The following is a 26,025-nucleotide window of genomic DNA, read 5'->3' on the forward strand; positions in this document are numbered from 1 at the left end:
ACATGCGCAGCGCGGGCCCGGCCGCGCTATATAGCGGGTTGGCGCCGGCGCCAGCTGAGCAGCGCGGCCCGGGCGGCAGCGGAGGAGGTGAGCGGGGTCCCGCCGGTGGGCACGGGGGCTGGTTGGGGGATCATAATAATAATAATAATAATAATAATAATAATGATGATGATGATGATGATGTTAATAATGATGATATTAATGATGGCATCAGTGATGATGGTAGCGATGCTAATGGGAGCGGTGGCCGTGTTGAGGATGGTGGTGATGATAGTAGTGGTGGTGGCGGTACCGGCAGACACGGTGCCGGTGGTGGGGGGTGTGAAGGGGGCACTGGCAGCGGTGACCGGGAGCGGTGAGGCGGGAGAGGTGGTCGGGAGTCGTGACCGGGAGCGGTGAGGCGGGCTGCCTGCCCGCCCGCCCGGGCAGCATTTTGGAGGGAGAGTGACTGAGGAGAGCCTGGGGGGGGGATGTCCCCGGGGGCTGCCCCATCCGCAGGGAGCGGAGAGTAGCGATGGCCCGGACGGGCATCCCCGGAGGGAGCAGTGCGGTGGGCCGGGGTGCCGGCGGGATCCCGCCATCGGCTGTCCCCCGCCCCAGCGCGGAGAGCCCCGCGGGAGGCGGGCTGCCCGGTTTTGGAGGGAGCCCGGCGCGCTGGGGGCGGGGATGCCGGCCGAGCAGCTTGGCGGGCTGACCCCGACCGCCCGCCCTGCGCCGCACCCCGGCGGGACCCGGCTCCTTGCCCTGGCCCTTGGAGCGGGGTGCCTGTGGGGACATCCCCTCACAGCCCCGGTCCCTGCACTGGGGGGTCCCGCCGAGGGGTGTCCCGGCGGGGGGTGGGTGTCCCCGCGTGTGAGGCGCCGTCCCGGCAGCCCCTTCCTTCCCCCTCAGGTTTTGGAGGGAGCCGCGCTCTCAGCCAGGCGGGAGCGCGGAGGGGGGGGCGGGGGAGCGGTCCTGCCCCTCCCGCGTCCCCTCAGCACCCTCGGGAGCTGGTGGGTGTCGGATCGGCCCTTCGGGAGGGGAAGGCGGGAGCCGGCGGTGCCCCCAGCCCAGCCTGACCCCGGCACAGGCCGCCGCCGCCTCCCCGCTCGCTGGAAATTGGCGCGGAACCGGCGCGGCGGGAGCGCGGGCGGCGGCGCCCGGCCCATCGCGGCCCCGCCATCCCGGCAGGTGTGGGGGGCATCGCCCCTGAGGGAGCGGCAGCGTCCAAACGTGTGTCTGAGTGGGTGCCTGGAATGGAGGGTGCGGGGGACTAGAGGGGTCACAGCCCCAGGGACCCCCCACACCCTCTTGTGTGGGAAATGTCCCTTTCCAACTTCCCTGCCCCCACCCCCAGGCAGCCTGAGCTAAACTGCTGGCATACCTGGGCACCCTGCAGCAGGACATGCAGCTCTGTGTGCTTATACACCCCAATCATGCTCTGCTTAGGCATTCCTCAGGCCAGGGGAATACTTGTGCCCTTCTGTTTGAGCTGTGTGAACCATGCTGCTCTTTGTGATGAGTTCATGACACAAAGTAGGGAACTTAGTTCTAATTTTGTGAGGACACACTAACTGAACTTATCCTATTACTTTGATCCAGGTAGAGATCTCATAGCCCAGAGAAGATGTCAAGGCGCAGGTAAGCTGTTAGCATTGTACTAAGAGTATCTGTACTAATCTAACAACTGCTGCTCTCCTAACATCTCATGTCTTTTTACTCTTTGCAGTAGCCGTTTGCAAGCCAAACAGCAGCAGCCACTGTCCTGTCCAGAAGAGGCTCCACAAGAACTGCAAGCACTAGATTATCTCCAGACCAGAAAAAGGAGAACAGCAGAGGTGAGCAATTTGAGCAGCTTGGAAAGTTGGATGATACTGAAAGCTCTCCAGTGCATTTGGATGGGACAGTCTTTACTTTGCCATGTTACAAATGGCAAAGCAGTAGGGTGGCAAGAGATTTTCTGAGGCAGGGGTAGCAAGAGATTTTCTGAGCTGTAGGAGGGTGTGCTGGTCACTGTCAGTGTATTGATGCATCTCTCTTTTCAGCAGGAGATTAAGAAAAGAGAAGATGGAAAAATTGCAAAAAAACATCAATATGAAATTAAGGTAATTCAGTTGTCAATACCATTTCAAACTAGGTAAGGGAGTCTGTCTGGTTTGTGTTGGTAGGTGTGAAATCATGCATTCCACACCAGAAAGTATTGAATAGGAGAAGTTTGTATTTTTAAATATTAGAAACTATGGGAGCTTAGCACCTTTTTATCTGTTTTACACATGACTTGATTGCAGATAAAAGATCCTTCAATGTAAAAGCCACTGCAGAGTAAGATTAGGTGAAAAAAAGAGAATGACCCCTGATATTTCAGAACAATTCCATATACAGAGCAGGTTAGGCCTAGAGGCAAGTCTAAACAAGATCACTGCACTTGTTTTAACTTTAGGTGTGGTTTCATGGCCATTTAGTTAAGACTCATAACCATGTGGGCCATCTTTAGTTTCATTTAACAGTTCTTTTGATTATTTAAGTCAATTTAGGAATGTGTTTTCACTAACACAGTAAGCTCTTAAAACTGACAGGCCTTATGGTTTTCTGTTGTAAAGCAGACTAGTAAAATATTATAACTTTCTCTTGCAAACAATATTGTTTGTAATTATTCTGTTTGTAAAGTAAATGAGACTAACAGCTATGGTGAAGCAAAACTCTTCTGATTGTGAAGTTGTCTTTGTAAATCTAGAGTAGGGAAAAATGCTGCATAAGTACTTCAGCTGTACCTGGGGTGAAGCTTAAGTGTTAAGTGTTTCAACTTTGCTGAAAGAGGGAAATCCTGTGTCCCTGTCTCTTCTTCCTTGATAGCTGGCTGTGCACTCCATCTCCAGCCTTGCTCCATTCCTTGAACAAAGCAGTAGGCAGGTTCATCTTGCTAATTTGGCATTAGAAAATAAGTTAAAGTTCTGCCAGGTTAGTGAATTAAGTCAACCCAGCAGAGGGTCTGGCAAGCATTGGAGTGGAACTTGGGCAGTGATGCTCACAGGAGAGAAGAAGGAGTAGGACCTCCCTTTTCTGTTGGTTGTGTTCATTAAGGTCAGTTCTGCTGGAGTATGTAACTTCACTCTTGGGGTACTTCAGTCTGGCTATAAATAGGTTTGGATATACTGAGGAATCCTGTGTAGCTTACCTTGCAAGTCAGCTGTATAGGAAAAGCTTCTGTGTTCAGGGACAAGTGTTGCCATTCTTTGTGAATGGGATTCCCTCTCAACTCCACAGGGAATAATTGAAGTTGTGTGACACCATTTTGAAGGCTGTCAGCCATTACAGCATTGCATGTGCTCTAGGGATTTGATACCCCCTTACTCATTGGTTACATACAACCAAATAAGCATTAGTGAAACAAGTTACAGTTAACCAAAGTAATCTAGAATTCCTTCTCTAAGGCTTTCTGCAGGAATACCTTTGCAGTCTTCTCATTTTGAGTCACTGCATCCTATATTTGGCATTGGCAAGCTGAGAGAGAGTTCACAGCTGCTGCTTGCTCAGTGGGTATCTAGCTCTGGAGCTGAGATGGGTGGCTCCTCTCTGGAGCACTAAACTGGAAGATAACAAGTTGCTGAATTTCCACTGAGAGACAGTAAAACCTCCACCCCCTCCTTTCTTTTCCCTCTGAATAGATAAGTAGATTGGACTAGCAACCTAATGTCCTGTGTTATAGTAGCAATTAATGTCTTTGCCTTTTGTACGGTAACTGAGCTTTTCAAGCAATGGATAGGCTACTTGTGGGTTCATAAACTAAAGATGGTCATCTTCCTCAAAGCTGAGTTCCCAAATGCATCCAATTTATTTATATATGTTCCATCTTGGCTATGGAAGGTTTTGTTGGCATTTAATTTTCTTCTTTCTTGGTTTCAGTACTTGAATCAATGCTGAGATCTAGAAAGACTAATGTACATTATGTGTATTGTTGCTGTTACTGTAATCTACTTATTGCCTTTCTTGCTCTCATAGTAAACAAAGCATTTAAAAGATACCTTGTTTATTTTGCAGAGTTGTTGGCCCCCCACGATAACAGGAGGCATCTCGCCTTGCATAATTATTGAAACACCTCACAAAGAATCAGTAACCACTGACTTCTCGAGATTCAAAAAATACAGATTCAGGAACCTCTTCATAAATCCATCACCTTTGCCAGAACTCAAGTAAGTTTAACAGATGCAGTAACTGTTAATGTCTGAACTACTCTAATAAAATCTCTTGTATGTGCTTATGTAATACACACCTCTGCTTGTCTCCTTATCTCACAGAAAATTTGATGTACAAGCAAAAGACAGAATTTCTTGGGTTTGGTTATTTGAATATTTTTTCCCTGATCTTACAAACACACCAGACAGTTTTCACGTTTCAGAGCTGTCCTTTTATAACTTAACACTGGACACTCTAAGGGTTAAGAGGCACGTAATAGTTAAACTAAACTTCTTTCAGTGCTATTGGTACTGTGACCAAAAATATTTAACAAAATTTGCTTAAAGAACTTAAAGTGTTCAAATAAACTTGTGGCAATATCACTGTGCAGGTAGCTTGCTAATGCAATGCAATGTGCTTAGTGTAGTCACAGTTCAGACAGTTGCCTTCTGCAGAGAGATAGAGCTTAGATCAGGCTGTGTTAGAGAAGTACCAGTTGCTGTTTGTATCAGCCTGGGGTTTAATGAAAGAGGTGGTAAATTTACTGCAGCATGTTAAGGAAAACTTCTGCCGAGGTAAATGAGAAGAGAAGCAGAACAGGTAGCATTACTTTAAGAGAACCTTTCTATAGATATACCTTGGTGGTTTTTTTGTGCTGGCCCAAACTGGATCAGAACTTCAAGATGCTGCCAGGTGATGCTTTACCTCAAAGACCTGTTCAGATACAGAGCCATGCAAGGTGCTTAATCCTGTTGTTGACAGGCATCTAGGTAAAGCTGAACTCCATCCTTTCTGATTAGCTGAATTGGAGGATAATTTACTTCTCCTGCCTTCTCCAGTCTTCCCTAACTGCTATAAGAAGATCATAATTCATTTCTCAGTGCCTGTCTGCTAAGTGGAGAGAGTTGTGTATTAAACAAGCAAATATCTCCCCAGCTTCTAACTTTTGAGGGCAACACAATGAAACTGACCTGGGTTAAAATATGTAGGCAATACCCATGATCAGCTCTCTCTCCCCTTCTGCTTGAGAAAGGTAAATACATAACTCAAAAAATTTCAGTAGGAAATTATAAATTCATTGGTTAACATGCTTTTCCTCTTAGTTACCTGCAGGATGAGAAGTGCATCTAAGAAAAAGCCCATATGGATTGATAGTAACAATTACAAATAAAGCCATATTGATGATATAGGCATAATCTTCCCAAACAGACCGGAGCACTAATAAATTATAAGTTAGCAATAAAGAAGAATGTATTTTTTCTCTAAATAGCTTGCTTCTGAGCCTTGAAGTAAGCTAGAAAATAAAGGGATGGATGAGTGACTTTTAAACACTATCTCTAGCTTTACTCAAGCTAAGCTTATGTATGCTTTATGTTTCCTAAGAAGGAGTATGTTGTTCTTTTTTAGGGGGGAGGGTTTGGTTTTATCTTCTCTCTGAACAGCCACCAAACTAGGCAAAATAGGGAACTCTAGTTGCATGTGCAGCTTTGAGTGGCACATGTTCAGTTTTACTGCCTGTTCTGTAGAACTGGCTTGTTGGTGACCTTGCCAAGCTGCTGTTGTGGTGATGTAAAATGTTCCAAATATTCCTGCAGTTTTCCAATTACCATAAGGATCTTATAGTATGGAATTTGTCTTTTTGAATGTCTGTAAATAATAAATAATGTGTTTGTTTGGGGTTTTTTGTGAATTGTGCATATACTTACTAATGCTTTGTGTAACTTTATTCCATAGCTGGGGCAATTCCAAAGATGTCTGGCTCAACATCCTGACGAAGGAAAACAGATATGCTCACTGCAAACACTTCACATCATTACATTCCAGTTTGCAACCTCACATGAGATCCATACTGCTAGACTGGCTCTAGAGGTGTGTATCTTTAGTTACTTTATCATGTGTTATGCCTGTGAAGTAGGCAGGTAAAAGCACAGCTTTTACATAAAGATCTCATAGTAGCATGCACAGTTATAAAAAATGGCAGAACTATTTTGCAGCAGAACAAGTGACTGCTTTTGATGCTCTTGGTGAGCTACATCCAGGCTTTCCTAGGCAGGAGGCACTGAACTTCCCCCCAGGACAGTAAGCAGCAGTGTTTAACTTTTGCTCATGGCACCCTACATCCTGCAAGGGAGAGAAATCTGTTTTTGAGACACTTGTATTGAAATTATGGATCTCTGACTTACGGGGTAGGCTAGGTAGGTATCTAAGCCATGAGAAAACTGCATCTGTTGAGGATTTATGACCTGACCATATCAAGAGCTCTTGAGTGTCAGCCCATGATGCTATTTTCTGATTTCATAGCAAATTTTCAATTTTATCATAGGAAGAAAGCAGAATATGTCAATGGCTGACAGGTAAAGGTTCTTGATACAGACAGCTTCTTATGTGAAAAGGTTACAAATATATTAGCAAGGAATTTCAAGAAAAATTAAAGCTTTTTTTTTAATACACTCAATAAAAAAAACTATTCCAATTGTATGTTTCACTGGCTCCTCTAATGTGGAATTTACATTAATTTGTTGCTTATACCTTAAATTAATTTGTTGCCTTTTTTAAAATCTTGAACTAGGAAATCATCCAACTTCCAATCAATCAACAGGGGCATTGCTTTTGTCCCACTCAGTGGTTCTATATGCTGCAGTGGATTAAATCCCAGCAACTTTGAGACCTCTTCAGTAGTTCCCAACAGTCTTCTGTAACATTATAACAGATACTGCTTAACATGATCAAGTGTTATTATATTGGGAAATTACATTTCTATAGAAATTCTGCCATTAATTTATGGGCAGGACTGGTCTATGCAGTTTTAGCTCTGAATCTTCTTTAGAGCAGTTGTTAATAGTATCAGAATAACACATCATTTATCAGGTTTAAAAGAGTGGAGCTGTGCTATTTCTGCCAATCAGTTGCATTTTTGGTGGTCAGAAAGGGCTTTAATTTGCAAATGAGCTTCCAACCTTATCTTGAGAAATAGCTTGTAGTAGCAAGATTATATTCTGACGTTGTATCCAAGTAAAATAATGAAGTGGCTGGGATCTATTCCTTGGATGTTCTTTTCTGTTCTTGTTCTTTACTGCAAGTAGATTGTAAGTAATTAATGGATATCTAACTGCTTTCTAGCTGTGAAAGGGATATGGAGTTGCAGAAGAGCTGGATATGTGGTAGCCCCTCCCAGTTCAATTAGAGATTAGATGAAAAAGTAGGGCTCTCCTTAAGATCTCCAGGTCTGGGCACTCTCCTTTCTTTTTTTGTTGAACTGGCATTTGAAACACTTTGATACAATGCGAGTATTAAAAGTTCTCCCTGCCAGGGAAACCAGCAATGGGATGGAGCAGATGGCGGCTCCTGCAGTTTTGTTCCTGCTTAGTGAGGCTGTTGGTGTGCCTGAGGGGCTGCAGGCAGTGCTCCTGGCCTGCCAGCACAGCCCACTCCAGCAGGAACTTCCAGGCTTTTTTGCTGTAGAGCCCAAGATTTTTATTTTTTAGTGGCTCTGCCCTGGGACAGACCTACTGGGAATTCAGCGGGGATTTGACTTCAGCTTGAGGCTTGGAGAGTATTCTTAATCAAGATAATTAGTGTGTGTATGTGTAGGTGTTGCTGTTTTATTGGGGTTTTTTCCTCCACGGGCTTTCTTCTTTCAGTGCAAAAATGGTTGCTATTTAATTTGGAAAAAGTATTTCTTGAAAGTCTGTTAGTACATCATAGGCAATTCACATTTAGGTGGGAGCATGGGAAATACCTTTTCCAATCCCATGCTAACCACTGCATCACACCATACCTTGGTATGTGAAGCTTTGTGTGTGCAAAAGATGAACCTGCATTTTGCTGTTAAAGCTTGAATATTCCAGTGTGTGTACACAGAGTTTTATAACAGAACTTTTGGGTTTTTTCCCCTGTTGTAGGTGTGTGAGGTGTATGCACTCCACCGGGAAACCTTCTACCTAGCTCAAGACTTCTTTGATAGATTCATGTTGACACAAAAGAACATTAACAAGAGCATGCTTCAGCTCATAGGAATTACCTCATTATTTATTGCCTCCAAACTTGAGGTAAGAAGCTCTGTTACAGGGAGGAGGATATTGAATTCGGAGTAACTAAAAAGACAGTGATAACAATTACTTAATGTCTGAATCCTTTGAACTCGGGGGTGTATGTGCAACACTGAAGGTCAAAAGGGGAAATTTTTTTCTCTTCCTTCAGTTGTGCATTTGTCAGTCTCTCAGAGAGTAGATTTTGTCCTCTCTTTCTCCAGCAGCAAGGAAGAGACCACATAAACTTAAAAGGCATGCAAATGTGCTAGAAGTAGTTTTGTTTTGTCTTGTCTTTTTCCAAATATACAGCAGTTGGCAGACAATCTCAGGAATGGGTGTGGGACTTGAACAAAACCAAGCCTAAGTCTCAAACTGCCTGTACATCAGGCTGATACCCTTACAACATTCTCCATTTAGCAGAGTGTGAGTCCTGAGGGCAGCAACGGTGATACCTCACATTGTGTGCTACATCCATGGGCCAAGAGCTTTTGTGTGATGCATAGTGGGCTAGACTGACAGGAGAACTTGGGTTTGTTATCTTGGAACCCCCAGATGTCACTGTGGTTCCCAAAGCAAGGTTGTACATATGAGCAGTCATTCCTAGCTTAAGGAATCGCATGGGGCCATCGTGGTCACAGAGCCAGCTGCTAGGGAAGCACTTTTGCTGGCAAGCTCTCTTCTACTTACCAAACTATGCTTGGCCCCAGCTGGCATGACTGGCTTAGCAAATTTCCTTGACCATCTCTGCACCATGGATTTTGACAGTTGCAGTGGCTGGTTGTGGGATGTTCTCCTTTTTATTTTTAGCTTTTTTCTTTGTATTTTTTTTTTTTTAATTTATGCAATTACATCAGCACTGACAGTGCAGGTAACCTGTACCAGTCAGCCATCTGTAGGAGAATTGGGATGATGTATGTTTTTACAGCATTGGAATGGCTGAGTAGAAAGATCTATAAATGATAGCGTGTTCTGATTGCTTGGTCAGCATTTATTTCCCCAGAAGCTCAAAGGGTTGCAATAATCCATTGCACTGTACAACAGATACTAAAACCCAAGTAGGTTGTCTGTAAGTTTTATGTCAGTTTTTTCATATAATGAAAAAAACCACTGTTGTAGCATAAGAAATGTTAACATGTCAATATGGACAGAAAAGTATTTCCCAGTTTCTTCTCAACCTTTCTTAGAACTGTAAGGTACACTCATCTTCATTTTCTCTCCCTTTAAAGGAAATCTACGCTCCTAAAATACAGGAATTTGCTTATGTCACTGATGGTGCTTGCAGTGAAGAAGATATTGTAAGAATGGAACTTATTATGTTAAAGGTAATAATTTGCTGTGTTTGTAAGTGCTGGGTGAAAGACCCTCCAGCCGAGCCTTCTGTTTTAATGTCACTTACTTGCTTAGGAAAAGGAACCTGTCCCTGTTTCTGTACAGTAGTGGAGCCTTTGTTGTGTGTGTGTGGACCTCTGACCCCCTAGCAGGGATGCAATCCCTGACTGGTAGAAAAGGGCAGGTTTCTCATGCTTGTGTGAATGTAAAAGCTCTCAACAGTGCAGACATCCAGTGCCAGCATCCCCTGCTGTCCAGGAACAGGGGCTTGCTCTGGAGAGACAGGCAAAAACTTCACACTGCTTGGTGCTCCTCGTGTTGGAAAGGATCTATCTTTACCAGCACAGGACTCTATATATTTATTCTTCCTTAATAGATATGAGCTGTACGTTCACACAGCAAGCCCAAAAGCTTGAGAAAATATTAATTTCCCAGCTTCTGAATGGAGAAGACATATAAAATCCAACTGCACAGGTGAAAGGGTACAGATTTGTGCTGATCCTAATACAGCCTTTTCAAAAAGCAGTGAGAATGCAACTCAAAAAGAATACTTGTACTTAAAATTGTAAATAATTTTTGGTGTCTTTTAAGGATATGTGCAATAATCTCAGGAGAGGTATAGGAAGAAATCCAAGCACAAAACTATCCTTGAGTGGTTTATGGCACTTAACTGTTTGTTAAATATTTGCAGGCTTTAAAATGGGAACTCTGTCCAGTGACAATTGTCTCTTGGCTGAATCTCTATCTTCAAGTGGATGCTCTGAAGGATGTTCCAAAAGTACTGCTACCTCAGTATTCTCAGGAAAAATTCATTCAAATAGCCCAGGTAAGTAGTAAAATGTTGGAAAATGGTTCTTGGAGCAGTGACAAGTGCTACTGAACATTACACCCTGAAAGCCACTTTGTCCTAAGTGTTCCCTTGTTTCCCCCTCACCTGTTTGTTACTTTGTTAAGGAATGTGCAAGTTTGACTCCACCAAAGAAATTCAGTTTTGAGGACAATTACCCCCATGTTTCTCATCTCCTTGCTTTCACATACTTTAAGACTTTTCTGTGTGCTGGAAAAAGAAAAAATCCATTTTCTTTCTTTAATCACTCCAGCATTCTGTAAACAGTAGTGACAGCTCTGAGAGGAAGGTGGATCATTTTGGACTCTAGGCTGTTTTTACCTGTGTTGCCCTTAACAGTGTTTCTGTGTAATTGCCAAGACGGCAGCCTGGGGAGTGTTTTGACTATTTTGGAAGAGCTGTGGTTCTGTTTGTACAGGCATGTGTTGTGCCCAGCCTCAGAGAGGCTTACTGAAGCCGGGTAGCTCAGTGGTGTAAATACTGCACTAGGTAGTATTTAAATTTGAAGACAATACCTTCCTGGAGCTCAGCCCTGTTCTGGGGCACAGGCTGTAGGAGGACTGCTGTGTGCATAGCTCTCTCTGAGAAAGGATCATGCTAGAGTATCAGCTTGTTAACACTTGTTACTCTTCATGTCCTCAGCTTTTAGACCTGTGTATTCTGGATGTGAATTCTTTGGACTTCCAGTACAGAACACTAGCTGCTGCAGCACTCTGCCACTATACCTCAATCGAAATAGTTAAGAAAGCTTCAGGTAAGATGCCTCTGCAAAGCTTGGCCTTGTGGGGCAGGGAATTCCAGAAGCTGTCACAGACCCAAATTTGCTTAAGATGGTATTGGTTTACCAAGCTGCAAAGACCAAAACTTACATGGACACTAATATTTGTTCTTTGTGCTAATTTTCCTTCTAATTTCACTTCCTACCAGTATTTCAGATGTTACAAAGACTCAGAAGAAGGAAACACCAGCAGTGAAGCTTTTGCTGAGGAATTGAAACATTTATTCTTGCTTGTGGGCTAATATTTGCTCTATGGCTTCCAAGTGGTTGGGGAATCATTAGCTATATATTTGGCCACTTTTTCTCCTGAGATGTAGTTTTGAAGCAGTGGTGCATGTCTGTCAGCAACAGCCAGTGTGTTTTTATAGCGTGACCCACAATCTTGTGTTCAAGCCACAAGTCACTTCAGCCTCCCCTGGAAAGCAACAACCCTTGTGCCCTCCATTCACCCTCTAGCCACCACCCTTTTAAATAACAAGCATAAGGAAATGTTGGCTGTTTCTGGGATGATGTTCCTGAATTGTTATCTGCAGTATTACTTATTGTGTTTTTTAACTCATGGCCATATGGGAACACTGCAACTCCCTCATGATTTCTAAATATATTCTGGTGTTCTACCCTTCAGGCTTAGATTGGGACAGCATTTCAGAATGTGTACAATGGATGGTTCCTTTTGTGAATGTGGCAAAAAAGTTCCCTGTGAAGCTGAAGAACTTTAAGAAGGTTGCAGCAGAAGATCGACACAATATCCAGACTCACACAAATTATCTGGACATGCTGGTACGTGGTTTGTGGATGTGCAGTTTGGGCAGCTGAGAGTTCATTACACATCCCTTGTCCCGAGGCAGCTTTTGAGTGGCCAAAGCACCTCCTTGCTGCCACCTGGCCTGGCTCACCTCAGGGAGTGAGTGCCCAGCCACCAGTGCTGCTGTAAACAAACAACACGTGCTTTACCCTAACACTCCCAGCACACACTTGCATTACCAGTACAGGGAGCTGTTTGTATCTTTGTTATGCAATGTCACTTTGGTTTTCTCAGTATCCTGACTCTAGAGCACTTGAGCTGTGTGAGTGGCGTGAGGAAGCACTGCTGCCTCCTCCTGCCACAAAAAAGGAGACCTTGTCACAGGTATTAACTGCTGTCTTCTTTCCCCAATACGCAGGAAGAAGTGAACAGTGCAGTAGTGTCTACTGCCCCAGGGCAGTTATCACCTGTGTTAACAGGAGGAATAATAACCCCTCCCAAAAGCACAGAGAAGAAATGAAATACAGTCAATTGTCATGAACAGATTCAGAAACAGGACTTGGTGCTTCAGAACAAGACCACACTAAAGGTGACTCATGCTCTTCACTGCTATTAAAGATTTGGGCAGTAAAAGACACAGCAGATGGAAACTGAGACCAGCATCCTCCTACAGACTTGACAAAAAGAGCTCAGCTGAGCATTGCATCCTGCTATCACAAGAGCCTGGATCCCCTTGGTCCATTCTGACATGATGTAATGGTGAGAACTGAATTCTTAACTTATGACTTTCAAGAACATCTTTAAATAGGGCTGGGTGGCAAGATTTGTCCACTCAAGCTTATATGGCAGACTTGCTTTAATTTGGGTTAGATAGCAGGAGAATATTGACAGCTTGTACGTATTACCTCTTCTTGACCCTTTTTCTTTTCCTGGGAAGGTCAGAGCTCATTCGTGTCAGTCAGTCAGTCCCCCCAGCTCAGGTGCAGTATTACAGGGGCCCGTGGGTAAGCAGTTCACGTCTCTGAAACCACTCCATGTGTGCAGGACACTGCAGCCAGCCTTCTATCAAACCTCAGCTCCACAGGAGGCTGATGTGTTTAAGGCCCTTTAGGCCTGCCATGAACTTCAGTTTTAGTGTATCACTGACCTCAGGTAAGAGTACCAGCAAAGAACCTGCTGCTGCAGTAACTCTAACTGGAAGAAGTACAGTCCCCAGCCAGCCACGTTGCACCAAGAAAGAAAAGCATGAGAACTGGAGAAGGTGTGGAACAAAGGGAGCTGCAGGTACTCTGCAACCACGCACGTCATAGGAACAGTATTTTAAACTGTGGAGCTGTATGTCAGCAGTGTTTATAAACAGCATTAACTACTGTGTTTTCCTCGGAATACTCACTACCTCTGAGTCACTTCTGTGATGAAGGGCAGTACTGGGAAAGAAGGGTATCATTCATCTTCCCTCTTTCATGATGCTCCAATCCGTGCTGCACACCCAGGGACAAGTGTTACATTACACTGAGCAGCCCACGAGGCTGCACTAGAGCATCAAGTGCCACCCACATCCACTTTACACTCACAACAACTTTGCAAACTTGAATTCATGTCTTCTCAAACAAGCCATTGTGGAACTAGCTGCAGTTGCTTCCAGCCTTCTGTACAGTTTGTAAAATAAGGGGTTTATTGTAAGATTTCATCTATTTCTAAGAAGAAAGATACTAGACTGTAAATGTTGTACAAAAATTTAATTGAATTTTTAAAAATAATAAAGTCTTGAAAGATTTTTTCCACTTTTATACATTTTGTAATCATCTCCCAGCATTAGCCTAAAAGTAAAGTTTTGCCATTGCTTGAAGAAACTTCTTTTTCCTTCTCTGAGCAGCAAGCTGTAGGACTTCCTCAGGATTGCTGGCGTTCAGCTCTGTCTGGCCAATGGCTTTTATCTTCAAACAAAAGAGGAGACACAACCAACCTGAGGCCTTCCAGTAGAGCTGTTTAATTTCAAGGCACTTTCAGCACTAGTTCCATGGGTGATTTATTTCTGTATATAATTTCCTGTATGCCCTGTCACCCCACCCCTTCAGCCACAACTTTATGTAAGCACCCAGATTCTAAAATAATTGTATGGTGAAATTAAAACTGGAACCTGAAACCACCTTTGCAGAGGTGATTTCAGACAGGGAAAGACTCAAAAGTAAAGTCCCAGCACCCTGGGTTAACTCACTGCTATCTGCCGCTTGTCTGTCTCTCCTCTTTTGTGGTGGAGATCTGAGGATGAGTTAAGAAAAGACACTTAGGTAGGTAATAGACTTTTTCTCAGCTGTCAACATCCCAGCATGTGTGGTATTCCAGCAAAAGGATACATGTCAAGTATTCCAAGATGGTGACATCCCAGATGTATTCATAGTAAGAATCCATGGCATCGTGACTGAAAGACAAAGCAGGTTAACTGAGAGAGTCACATACTGTGTTTGGGCATCTATAAACTTTGTTGTAACATTTACCTGTTCTGTTCCTGCAGTGCCTTAAAAGCAGTTTTATAGTCCACTTCTCTGAGGAACTGGCACAAAATAGCTACCTGTAAGGAAAGACTCAGTGATTCTGGCAGCCTCAATTCCCCACAAACAAACCTTCCACACAATGCCTTGTTCATTCCACTCGTTTTCTAGACCTAATCTAGACCTTGTTACCAGCGCAAGCAAGTTCTGAGCACCTGAACACAGATCATTCTCACACAGCAGTGGCAACAGCTACAAGAAAAGGGGATTGACTCAAGAAGGGAGGGACTTGGCTTCCAGGTTTCCAAGTGCATTTAAGAGCTTTAGAGCGCAGTACAAGCTTTGTTACTTCTTGGAGAATGACTGACCCTATGGATCAGCAACAGCACCTAAGTTATGACAAGGCCAGGTTCCAACACCACCCCACAGATACCTCCTCTCTTAAAAAAAAAAAGGTCTATATTATCAGAGAAAAGTAGAGCAAAACAGCCCAAGACTACTTCTACTTTTTACATTTCCAAGTATGTGTTTATTTATTCACTAATTTTAGTCCTCTAACTGACCCAGAAGCAAAGGTAACAAAGCCTACTCTACTGAGTTTGTATTTCCAAGGGAAGTTGAATTCAGTAATTTTTAAATTTATCCCCTATATAAATATTTATAAGCAACTTTTTTAGTAAATGCCATGTTTCACATCTTACCTGGGTGTGACAATTGAGTAAAGAACAACACTTGATCATTCTTTTTATCACCTACAGAAAGGTTAAAAACAAAACACATTCTGAAATGCTTGTTTTGGAACAAACTGCAATTTTTATTGTTTTCTTTTTTACTTTGAGGAACCACCTAAACAGCTATCTACATTCTTCTACCCCCTAGAAACTCCCAGGCTTTAGCACATCCCTATTCATCACTATAGTGATTCCCAGCACAGTAGGATCCAGATGTTTTCAGCAGCTGGAGCTCAGGTGAGCACTGCAGCACTGCTGGTGAGGCAGGGCTGCTGCACTGTCCTGAGCAGCTCTGGCCCCAGCCCTGCCCAGCACGGTGTGGCTCTGCAGGGATGAGCCAGGGATGGTCACACCACACACTGATGGTGCTCTGGGCTCTTCCATTTGCTCTTCACTGCCCTGGTGTCCCACAGTGCTTTCCCAGCATACAGCTCTGCAGGCTCTATGAACTAACAGAAAAGCCTTCTGTGGTTCAGCAATGGAGAAGGCTCAGATTTTCTCTGGCTTTCAAGCAACAAGCCAAAAAAGAAAAAGACTGATGAGGACATGTGTTCCTAAATGCATCAAGATAGAACACCTCACATGCTACAGGAAAGTGTGTGTGCTGGACACTTTTGTCTCTACATAGAATCAGGATGCTGACTGAATCCAAAGAGAGATTTCTGCAAATCCCACTTCAGCTCACCTGGTCTGTGTATACATCTGGTGGCACCATCTTATTAAAGAAGTCTGAGCATACAGCTCCTGCCTGTAGGTAATAGTGAAGGGCTGCTGAATACTGATTAGTTGCTGCCAAGGGAAAAAAGCAAAATAAGGTCTCAAAAGTAAATACAGCAGTTATTTAATACTCAGATCAATTGTTTATAGAATTATTCAGATACATATCTCATAGCTGAATTCTACTGGGAAAATGACTTGTGCTTCATTGTTTAAAAAGCATGGACACACAAAGTGGTTACATAGTGGTAGATGGAAAAACTACACAATCAGGGAAATAGCACCACAGGCAAATATCTGCCTTTTGGAGATTACTTTTTATTTTTTCAGGCAGTTGATCTTGAATCCATCAGCCTTAGAGTGGAAGTTTGTCTTCAGTGAGCTGAGTACACACAGGTAGTGAAGGAGTTGAGTTGGTGTGAGTGAGAGAACAGCACTCTCATGGCTCCGCACTACTTCACTCCCAGAAATCCCTTCCTGAGCTGCAGAGAAGGCAGCAGCCTCTGGGGCTCTGTGGCAGAGCAGCCTCCTTGCCCATGGCTGCTGAAATACAGACCACTGCCACTGCTCCAACCACTGCTCTTTCAAACACCAGCTCTGAGGCTCCCTGCATAAATGTCCTCCTTCTGGGGTGCTGCTGCACTTTGTACAGGCAATAAACACTGGAAAACAGGTTTATAACCCTGAATCACTCTCCCACATGTAACATGACAGCACTGAGCACTGCATTAAGACTCCTCCTCTTACCCCAAGGGTTATAAAGCTGTAGCTATTCCTCATTTACAAACCCTTCCTCATACTTCCTCATTCACAAACCCTTGATACTTGCCTATATAAAATACAGATCCTCTCCACTCTGCTCATCTTGTGCTCCACTGAAGCTGATCTCCACATTTAAAAGCAACCACTATTCACAACTTTCCATTCACTTATAAAACACTGTAGTGCCATGGTTTTGCACAATTACACCACTCAAGGACCAACTGCACTAGAAGAGTGAAGTTAAGGGTAACTATCAAAGTTTTCCTTACCCTAAAAGCAAGTCTGCATGACCTATCAGAAGCTCAGGCTATCTCTGGGCTTAGACACCTTCCCAGACAAATCCACCAACACCACTGCATCTGAAGATTTTAAACTCATATATCACTTAAACTTCTTTTCATAAAAGGAAATACAAGGAGGGTTATGTCAAACAAATCTCAGAGCAGCAAGGCTCCTCTACACATGTTAAACACAGACATTGGTTTCACTTACCAAAATAAATATCTGCCTGAATAATTAACCAGAAGTGGTTGTTTGCATTGATAGTCAAGGCATAGCTGACCAGCTCTTTTACTGTAATAGCTACAGCTTCAAAGTCCACTGATTGAAGACTAAAAGGAAAAAGAAAGAAAAATAATTCCTAACTTACTGCTTTGTTTTTTTAACCACTAACGATTTCCCCTCTAGTTGAAGTCCAAAGCACCTCGCCCTAAGTGTGAAGCATAACTAACTCCAGAAAGGATTTTGTGTTGACTAAGACTACTGTTGTTACAATACAGTAAATCTGACTGAACAAATACAGCCTTCACAGGCTTGAACAAAAAGCCAGAACTAAACCAGATTCTGAGATCCCACCCCACAGAGCCTCTAAATTTCAGTGGAGAAATGCAGTTCAATACAGTCAGAATAAATCAATACGTACAATTAACTTTAACTTTGCTACTTCCTATTTTGGCTATTATTCAAACACATCTCAAAAAATATTAGTGATTCCATATTAAAGTATTATATAGTTCAGATATAGTGAACATATAGTTCAATAAAGCACACAGATTAAAAGCCCTATTTTTTCTTCTCCTCTTTCTTCTTTCCCCTATCTCCATCAGGACCATCAAACTAGGAACAAAACTCTCCATGTCCTCAAACCAACCTTTCCAGACAGAATGGGGGCAGTGATGCCTTTACTTGGAGAGACCACAGTAACAGTATCTGGGACCAAACCCATCACATACAGCATTTTGAAAAAAGTGGTTTTAATCATCATCTTACTTGGGGATGGATGAGGGCCAGATAGAAATGTGTTCTGCTGCAATATCATTCACAATGTCTTCCTAAGAGAAGAAAGATGGTGTGAGAAATCAGAACAAGAAACATTTCAAGAAAACCAAGAAAGACTTTGCCGATGTATACTAACCCGAACATTATGAAGTTTGACAAACAGGGACAATATTGTAGTTAGAACCAATGGTTCCTGCAGGGGAAAAAAAAATATTCCCATGAACTGACAAAACTCCACTTTCTTCCCTAAGCTTTAAAACTATGTAAGAAGTTATGCACTCATTACAGTTCCCTATTGAAATAGGACAATATTTTCTTAAGAGATCTGCAACACAAGGATACTGCAAGAATGTTCCTGTAGAAAGCTTTTAATTACTTCAGATTTTCCTGAATGACTCCTTGAATGTAAACTTTACTTTTGTTTTACGCATCTTTATGTTGTTTCTGTGATTACTACCTAACCTTAAACTTAAGCTAGGTTTACTACAACTTTCTATGCATTTACAAACCCAGAAGCTATAAACAATTTCCCTCCTTCTTACTTCTGCTGCTTAGTATGATGCATGTAGCAGCTTCTGTCTCCCTCCAAAAGGAATGCTTTGCTTCGTGACAGCTGCAATAAAATACACTCCCAATGTAAACAGATCTCCATCAGAATTCAGGGTAATTTTTTTTACAAGCTATTCCACACCGCTGTATGCCAGGTATAGCAAACTCAGACGTTTTTCAGCCATACAAAGCACCCATATAACTGTTAAGATTTTCTGGAATTTAACACAAAAACTCCAGAAAAATACTACACCAAAAGGATGTTTTGGTTGCAAACATATTTTCAACAGCATTTGACTTACCCGAAGCTTTTTGATGAAGGACAACAATTCACTCCTAAATTAGGGACACAAATAACCGTGTAAGTAATCATCCACAATAAAGAATATACGCACACTTAAAACAAGAGTCAGTAGAGAAAATTCTTCACCTGCTAAAATACCCCTTCACCTCTAAGTTTACAAATGTAGGGCATGTAAATGAAAATGCTCGACCAGCCCATTTACTTTAATACAGTTACTAGCAAATTTTACACAAAAAATAGGCTAAATATGTTCTTCTATCAAGCTATAAAAGGCATGAAAATCACAGAAGGCAACCAAAGGGTTGACTCTAAAGGGGGAATCAATTGAACTGTACTGCAATTCCCCAAGCTAGCTTTGCAGCAATGACCTACACACTTACAGAAGAGGGTACACAGTGATCATTTACAATGTACTTCAGTTTCCTTGTAATGAACATCAGAAATTGTCTGGATTGTCCTATGCTGACAAGGACAACCTTTGGAAAAGTTTTCACTACTTCTTTTCCATAATAACAACAGGGTCACTGCCCTTTACTTGCCCTTTTTGTATGAATCAGAGGGATGAGGAAAGGTTCAGTAACCTGGAGTACAGCTGTACTCCTTTTCCTTGCCAGAGTACACAACTGGAAGCTGCAGCACGTTGGTACCCCCTACACCTGCCCCAGAGCAGCGTAAGCAAACGCAGCTGGCCTTTAGCACACCTTAACCTGATTAGCTCAAGGAAGGCAAAGACACAGAGGTTTGACAGAGGCACCTCTCCCAAGGCTTATCGTGGAAAGCTGTTCAATACAGTCACACAAGCCAAACTGTACCATATTAGACAACTTATATGGCTCAGACTTCAGAACAGGCCAAGAACTGGACAGATCAGATGCCAGCACTGGACAAATCAGAGTCCTGAATCAGTCATGTGAGGCTAAGGCTGCTAAGGTGTCTGACAGAGAAGACTCTTGAGCAGAGTAATTTGATTTTCTTACTCTGCAGAGTTTAGCTGAATTAGAATTTCATTTCAAGACTGAGTAACATTTAACTTTAGACTCACAAACAAAGCTAAGTATAGATACCCATGCTGTGAGGTATGTGCCTGATACAGCTATAAAAGTATAAAACTGATACACAATAATTCAATTTGCTGCAAAGCAGACACCTCCAGCCATCAGCTCTACTGCCCTCTAGATGCCATTGACTTTACTGGTTATAATGGGAGCACAGCCACATATGCTTCAGCTTCTGCAGGGAGAGCTGCCTCCCACACACTCCTCTTCTGCCTCTGAAAAGGAAAGCCAGCACATCCTTCCTAATACTCAACTCCCACAGTGGACAGGATTTTTACTCAGATCTTTAGCTGCTGCCATCACTCTGATAGTGGAATCCAGATAATTTTTGACAAGAACATGGGATCAAACAAACCATTCAAGCCATCTTCAAAAATAATTTTAGAACCGTACCTGTACATAATACCCAATGTAGACTCCCTGTGTTTTATCAAACTCACTCTTCCATCATTGCCACGTTTGTGCTGGTTGGATACACTGCAGATTTGTACAACAACTTCCCAGAGATCTTTAGCTGTGCGTCGACTTTCTTTGGGACCTGGCAGTTCCTTGCACGTAGCAGCCAGCAACTGGCCCAGCTATGCAATGCAACAGAAAAAATACAGGAACTAAGGCTCCTCTGCATATCATCTACAGCAAAGGAATTACTGGCCTTTAAAATGGCTAAGCAAGTGATTTTAAATTATGAACTACAAAGGAATGTGACTAAATTTTGCAGCAGAGAACACTGATGAAGAAGCTGGAGAACAGGAATTAAACAGAGCATTTTTCCATTTATTAGCTTCCTTGGTGTGTATTTCATTATTAAAAGCTCCAGAAAACAAACATAAATTACATAAAACCTAACCCCCATAAAATATGGGTTAATGAAGACTGTCTCTTTAGAACTCAGTTAACTTCCATATAGTAATTAATCTTAACTGAAACTGGCACAATGGTTATACAAAAAAGCTGAACCTCAGAACAGAAATTAGGAAGTATCATAGGTAAGCAGAGCAGGGTAAAAATGAACCTGTCCTGTAATACAATCTGCCTTCTGCTCCATGGCCTAACTGTGAAGTAGAAACATTGGTGCAAAACAATTTTGAAAACAAAGTTTCAAAGAAGGCAGGGCTTGAATGTCTCCAAAAATTCAAACACCAGCGTTGGGTAAAATACCAGAACTTTTACAGTGCATTTGGAACACAAGTATCTCAGGAACAGAAAAGAAGCCAGACTTGAAAACAGAGATCTGCACACTTCTCATACTTCTTACATAAACCTAGGCTGAATTCCAGCTGAGAGGAGAGTCCTTTAGGAAGTGCTACAGCTTTTCAATCATGGATCATAACCACACACCCCTGATGGAACCAACCTTAGCTGGCAGCCAACAAGGGCCAAGATTTCATGTGTTCCTGCAGCACAGCTTCCATGTTTTTTGTCAAGTTCTAAACATGCTTGTTGCTTAGCCCTACTACGTTCTACCCCGTACTTAATTCATTACAGCCACAAAGCCCCACACTCTTAAGCAGAAGGGTACTTGCTTTGAAAAGTACAAAATACTTCAACAAAAAAAAAAGTCAATTTACAGTCTGAGAAAGCCTTGAGACTGAGCACTTGTTACCTTCACATAAGGATTAGTCTGAACCAGAGGTAATGGAACTTGCATGGTCAAATACTCATTCTCACACCAGTTTAACAGGAAGGCAACACATTCTTCAGCTATAACTTGTCGAAGAGGAATATCTAAAAGGAAAGGGATTCTTTGTTTAACTTTTATTTTTGAGAAAACAGTGTTGTAAAATGGTGTTGTATGAAAATAAGCATATCCAATTCCCTCTAATCAGCTGTTTTTGCTCCACAGCTATCACAGGAAAATATGATGCTTAGCCCAACGGGAGACCTCACCTCTGGAAATCAGAAGCAACAAGGGTTTCACCTAATCACAACAGTACCATGTTACTCTCTTCTTGTGAAACCAGGAGAAAGCTTTAACAACTGGCAAAACCCTTCGGCAGAAGTGCAGAGATCTTTATCCTGTTCAAGTCCTTTAAGTGGCACTGAATAGAAACTGTCAATGTTTAGCAACAGGTAGGCATCATGCTCACTTCCAAATTCTAAAAACTAATAAAACTTCTGAAGACTTACTAAAACCAGTGTCAAAGTCTGTTTTTCCACTTACACACCTAAGTGGTTCATCTGCAATACAAAGTTGTTTTATTTTGCTGTGGATTTTTTCCCATTCTCTCAAGGTTTGTGCTTTACCGCATCCTCAGAAAGACAGTCATGTACTTACCAGGTACTCTCATTTCCAAATATCCTCGGACTCTGCTTATAAGATCAGAAGGAGGACGTTCTCCAGAAACACCAGCTCCAGCTTCGTGAGTGTAAATGTCCAAAAGCAGCATTTCATTGAGCATGACCTGACGGAGCTTTGGAGAAAACTCTGTCACAAGCTCCAAACAAGCAGCAAAAAGCTGTTTTGCATGGACAAAATCCTGCAATAAAAATTATATGCATTAATGATTCCTAACAACTTCATAAGGGGAAATACTACCAGCTAAAGTGCAATCAGCTCTATCTTGGCTGAACCAGCCTCAGCATCCATTAGCATCAGCATTGCTCAAGCATCTCACAGTGTCTACTTATGAGTCTTTTGGACTTGCTATTAAGCTTAAGAGTTCCAGATCTTCTGAAAACAAAACAAGGAGTTTAAGCAAAAACATCCTAGAACCAACTACTGGTATGCTTGGTATACAATTTTGTTTTAGCTGCAGTTTAGCAAATTTGTCAATTACAAGGAAAACAGAACAGCATTCCAATAAATTCCTTATGTAATGCACTTATTCAAAAGAACCGCACTTCATATCAGTAAATCAAATCACCACTGGATGTAGATGCCACACGATCTAGAACAACATAATTTCATTCATATCAAGTTCTGATTATCTCCAGGCCCAACTCACTGGAAAGCCATCATCTTTGCTCTGCTGATGAAACTTTGAGAGACAGAAATCCTTATCCATTACACAACACATGGAGCTTGTCACAATATCTCCCTCACCACCCAATTTTTCAGTTCTTTTTCTAAAAAAGGGCTTTCAAATTTTCCATTTCATTAAGATTCAATTGTCCAAACCAACCAGTAAGCTCAGATGGCTTGCTCACCTTAATGGCACAGCAGTGTAATCCTTTCGCCATCAGGATGTAGACCAAATCCCTAGTCAGACTGTCTTTGATTCCTAAAATAACACTGCCGTAAACATTTGGTACTTCCCACTGGGAGAGAAATGCATAGGATATTTGCACAGAAACAAGTTTTAGAATTCACATCACTGTTTAAAACAACATAAACAAACCCCAAATATTGAAAATTACTGCCAATTCCTGTCTTTACATCTCATCACAAGTAATGTATGGTTCATTTAGAAATATGATAAAAACGCCCGATAACCCTTTGTTCACACTCTGAATATGCAGTAATTAAAGGGAGGAGCTAAAAAAAAAGACAAGAAATCTTTGCTTAAACAAAGTCCTCTTCTCTCCTGCTCCCACCTTCTAATGACAGAAATTTAAGCTAAAACAATATTGCTATCTAGTCAGAACACTAAAAGCACAAGCTACAAAAACATCTTTTCTCATAAGGAAAGCTTGTGATACAGCCAGCAGTTCCTTAAAACAAAGGTTATAGGGTTTTTGTAACACTCTTCACATAGAATGTGTGTTAAGATACGTATCATCATTCTTATTAAACCACCACTATGCAGAGAGAGAAAAGATAAGTCACCCTGAGGATCTATGAGAAATTGTTTCTTGTTCACTGCAGTATGATACCTAAGCTGTCCTTGAATTATAGTTTCTTGTGAGCACATGAGCTAAGTTACCTTATTAGAAATGGTCCAGAATTGGCGTTCTGAGGTCATACCATGCAATTCGATCAAGATCTGGCGAATCCTCCAAGGATCCACTGACAGTATGAGCTGATGTTCAAGCTGGCCAATATTGACACTTGCTGAAGCTGGAAGAAAAGCAACCAGGTCTTCATCACATTTCTTCTCAATGTAGATACTTCCAATTCTTTAGTATATAACACTTAATCAGAACATAGTAAGAACAGCAGATATATCATGCTTCCATAAGTCCAGACATCCTTTTGTGTCCTCTGACAAATACCTTGTGCTACCTTCACCCTGACCTAAAGGGCTGCTTGCAATCCCCTTCCTCACTCCAGCAGCTCTGACCACTCTTGCTATAGCAGAGCAAAGATTCAAGATCAGAAAAGGTAAGGCCTTTCCAGCTCCAGCCACCATCCGGCACCTCTTGTTAGCTTTGACTTGTGCAGCTGCACAGCCAGCCAGCTGTATTGGGGAATTTAACTTTGGTAGGTTAAAATTTGGTTTACTTTGGTAGGTTAAAAATTTCATTCAGATGGCACTCCTGGGTCCAGCTTACCACACAGTCACGTCATCATTAATGTATGTAAAGTCCAGAGGCAGGGTTCCCTTTCTGGGAACAGCTGCCACAGCCACATTTTGTTCAAACTAATGCCATGCTCTCTCACTCTGTCACCCAGGACATATTCATTTGAGCTTATGTATTACACTCACTTGAGAAACAAACAAGTAGCAGCCAACTTCTTGAACAAGTGGGACATGCACCAACCAACAACAGGAAGTACTGTCTCTAAAAACATTCTAAAGTTTTTTGAGAACAGACCTGCACTTTGTAACCTCAAGGTTCTCATCATGGAAATAGGACACTGTCTGCAGTTAATGAAAATGCTGTGAAAGTTACCTGGGATATCATAAAAAGAAGTGACAGGTTTTGTGCACAGATTGATTCGAGGAGATCTCTTCCGCATTTGGTCAATGAGCAGCTTCCGTTCATCGTCTTTCAGTAGTTTTATGAAAAGCTCATGAGATGAAATCATGAAGACAAACTGAAGATCTTCCATGCCCAAACACAAATTTCTAAACAAATAAAAATGTTAGTACATAGGCAGGAAAAAAGTGCTTATTTTTCCAGTTATAAGTTCTTGAAATATTTCTTGTGCTGTATTATACTGCTTGCAAATTCATATTATCTTAATATGGGTACATACTTGAGAAACGCTGCCATTCTTCTCTTCAATTCTTCAGAAGCACTTTCCAAGTTTATTGACCCTGAACAAACCTGGAAAAGAAAGCAGAAAATAACTAAGCAGCCTCCTTGCACATTTATAATATTGAGTTACAGCCAGTGTTACTGACCAGCTTTCTGTCTCACAAGTAGTAACAGCTAGTAAACCTCTATCTCAGGTGAGGCAACAAAGTTATAGAATCATGGAATGGTTTTGATCATCCAGTTCTAAAAGCCCTGCCATGGGCAGGGACACCTTTCCGTGGACCAGGTTGCCCAAAGCCCCTGCCCAGCCTGGCCTTGAACACTTCCAGGGATGGAGAATCCCCAGCTTCTCTGGGCAACCTGTTCAAGTGCCTCACCACCCTCACTGTAAAGGATTTCTTCCTAATATTTCATCTGCCATTTGAGTTTGAACCTATTACCCTTGTCCTGTCCCACAACAAAATGCAAACCAGCTTCTTCTAGTCCCCTTTAGGAACCTGAAGGTTCTCCAAGATCCCTTTGGAGCCTTTGCTTCTCCACCCTGAACAATTCCAACTCTTTTGGCCTGTCTGTTGTTTTTACTTTGTAGAGCAATTTTTGAATCTGCTAAGTGCTGTTGGGTGGGAACCAAGTGCAGCATTGCTGGGTGGTTACCCTAATTAATCTAGAATCAAACAAATATTTCTGTTTTGCTCTGTGTAACCCTGTCATGACTCAGTTACTCTAATTGTAGAGATGAGACCAGCGCTCAAGGGTTTCTTGTAAGCCAAAGAAAGTAAGAAAAGATTTGACTGACAAAGCTTGATACAGAAATCTCAGCACAACTGTGTGAAATAAGACTGTCTTTGAAGTAAACCTGATAAAAGCTACTGCCATCACATATGGATCAGTTTCCTTCAACCTGTACACAAGACAGGATGTTTCAGACAACTGTCATCTTCTGTCAGACTCCTTTTTCCTACTCCCCTGGTATACAGAAGCACTGACACTGAGTGCCACACAAGATCATTTAGCATATGAGTTTAAAAATGAAGTATTTCTAAGTGCAAAATTATAAGATTCACTAGGACTTAGGGGTTGTTTTTAAATCAGCAGTTGAAAAATAACTGGATAGTTGAATCTGTCAGCTTGCAATAATTTTTTTAGAAGTATGTTTCAGTCCCAATATGAGCA

At 42.2% G+C, this 26,025-nt stretch overlaps 2 protein-coding genes across 2 annotated transcripts in view; one reads left to right on the forward strand and one right to left on the reverse strand.

Annotated features, from left to right (window-relative positions):
- Nucleotides 1–13,658, forward strand: CCNE2 (cyclin E2). Its single transcript, XM_036404269.2, is given in 12 exon segments — nucleotides 1–87; nucleotides 1,582–1,620; nucleotides 1,709–1,817; nucleotides 2,028–2,084; nucleotides 4,018–4,169; nucleotides 5,887–6,025; nucleotides 8,055–8,201; nucleotides 9,410–9,505; nucleotides 10,204–10,338; nucleotides 11,002–11,113; nucleotides 11,763–11,917; nucleotides 12,301–13,658. Coding segments are annotated over 11 exon segments (1,218 nt in total). The 5' UTR covers nucleotides 1–87; nucleotides 1,582–1,606; the 3' UTR covers nucleotides 12,403–13,658.
- The window catches only part of INTS8 (integrator complex subunit 8), a 21,463-nt gene continuing 9,044 nt past the window's right edge, over nucleotides 13,607–26,025 (reverse strand). Inside the window, exons 11-27 of the mRNA XM_036404258.2 lie at nucleotides 24,851–24,921; nucleotides 24,544–24,719; nucleotides 23,634–23,767; nucleotides 22,918–23,028; nucleotides 22,046–22,247; nucleotides 21,374–21,495; nucleotides 20,164–20,348; nucleotides 18,714–18,747; nucleotides 17,999–18,055; nucleotides 17,854–17,915; nucleotides 17,077–17,195; nucleotides 15,791–15,894; nucleotides 15,076–15,126; nucleotides 14,381–14,454; nucleotides 14,240–14,304; nucleotides 14,101–14,144; nucleotides 13,607–13,819 (exon numbers count right to left, since the gene is read on the reverse strand). Of these exons, the coding sequence (XP_036260151.1) occupies nucleotides 13,703–13,819; nucleotides 14,101–14,144; nucleotides 14,240–14,304; nucleotides 14,381–14,454; nucleotides 15,076–15,126; nucleotides 15,791–15,894; nucleotides 17,077–17,195; nucleotides 17,854–17,915; nucleotides 17,999–18,055; nucleotides 18,714–18,747; nucleotides 20,164–20,348; nucleotides 21,374–21,495; nucleotides 22,046–22,247; nucleotides 22,918–23,028; nucleotides 23,634–23,767; nucleotides 24,544–24,719; nucleotides 24,851–24,921 (1,728 nt within the window). The 3' untranslated portion in view covers nucleotides 13,607–13,702. The remainder of the gene's footprint in view (nucleotides 13,820–14,100; nucleotides 14,145–14,239; nucleotides 14,305–14,380; nucleotides 14,455–15,075; nucleotides 15,127–15,790; nucleotides 15,895–17,076; nucleotides 17,196–17,853; nucleotides 17,916–17,998; nucleotides 18,056–18,713; nucleotides 18,748–20,163; nucleotides 20,349–21,373; nucleotides 21,496–22,045; nucleotides 22,248–22,917; nucleotides 23,029–23,633; nucleotides 23,768–24,543; nucleotides 24,720–24,850; nucleotides 24,922–26,025) is intronic.

The sequence above is a fragment of the Molothrus ater genome, chromosome 1 (assembly GCF_012460135.2).
Source record: "Molothrus ater isolate BHLD 08-10-18 breed brown headed cowbird chromosome 1, BPBGC_Mater_1.1, whole genome shotgun sequence".
Classification (NCBI taxonomy): Eukaryota; Metazoa; Chordata; class Aves; order Passeriformes; family Icteridae; genus Molothrus; species Molothrus ater.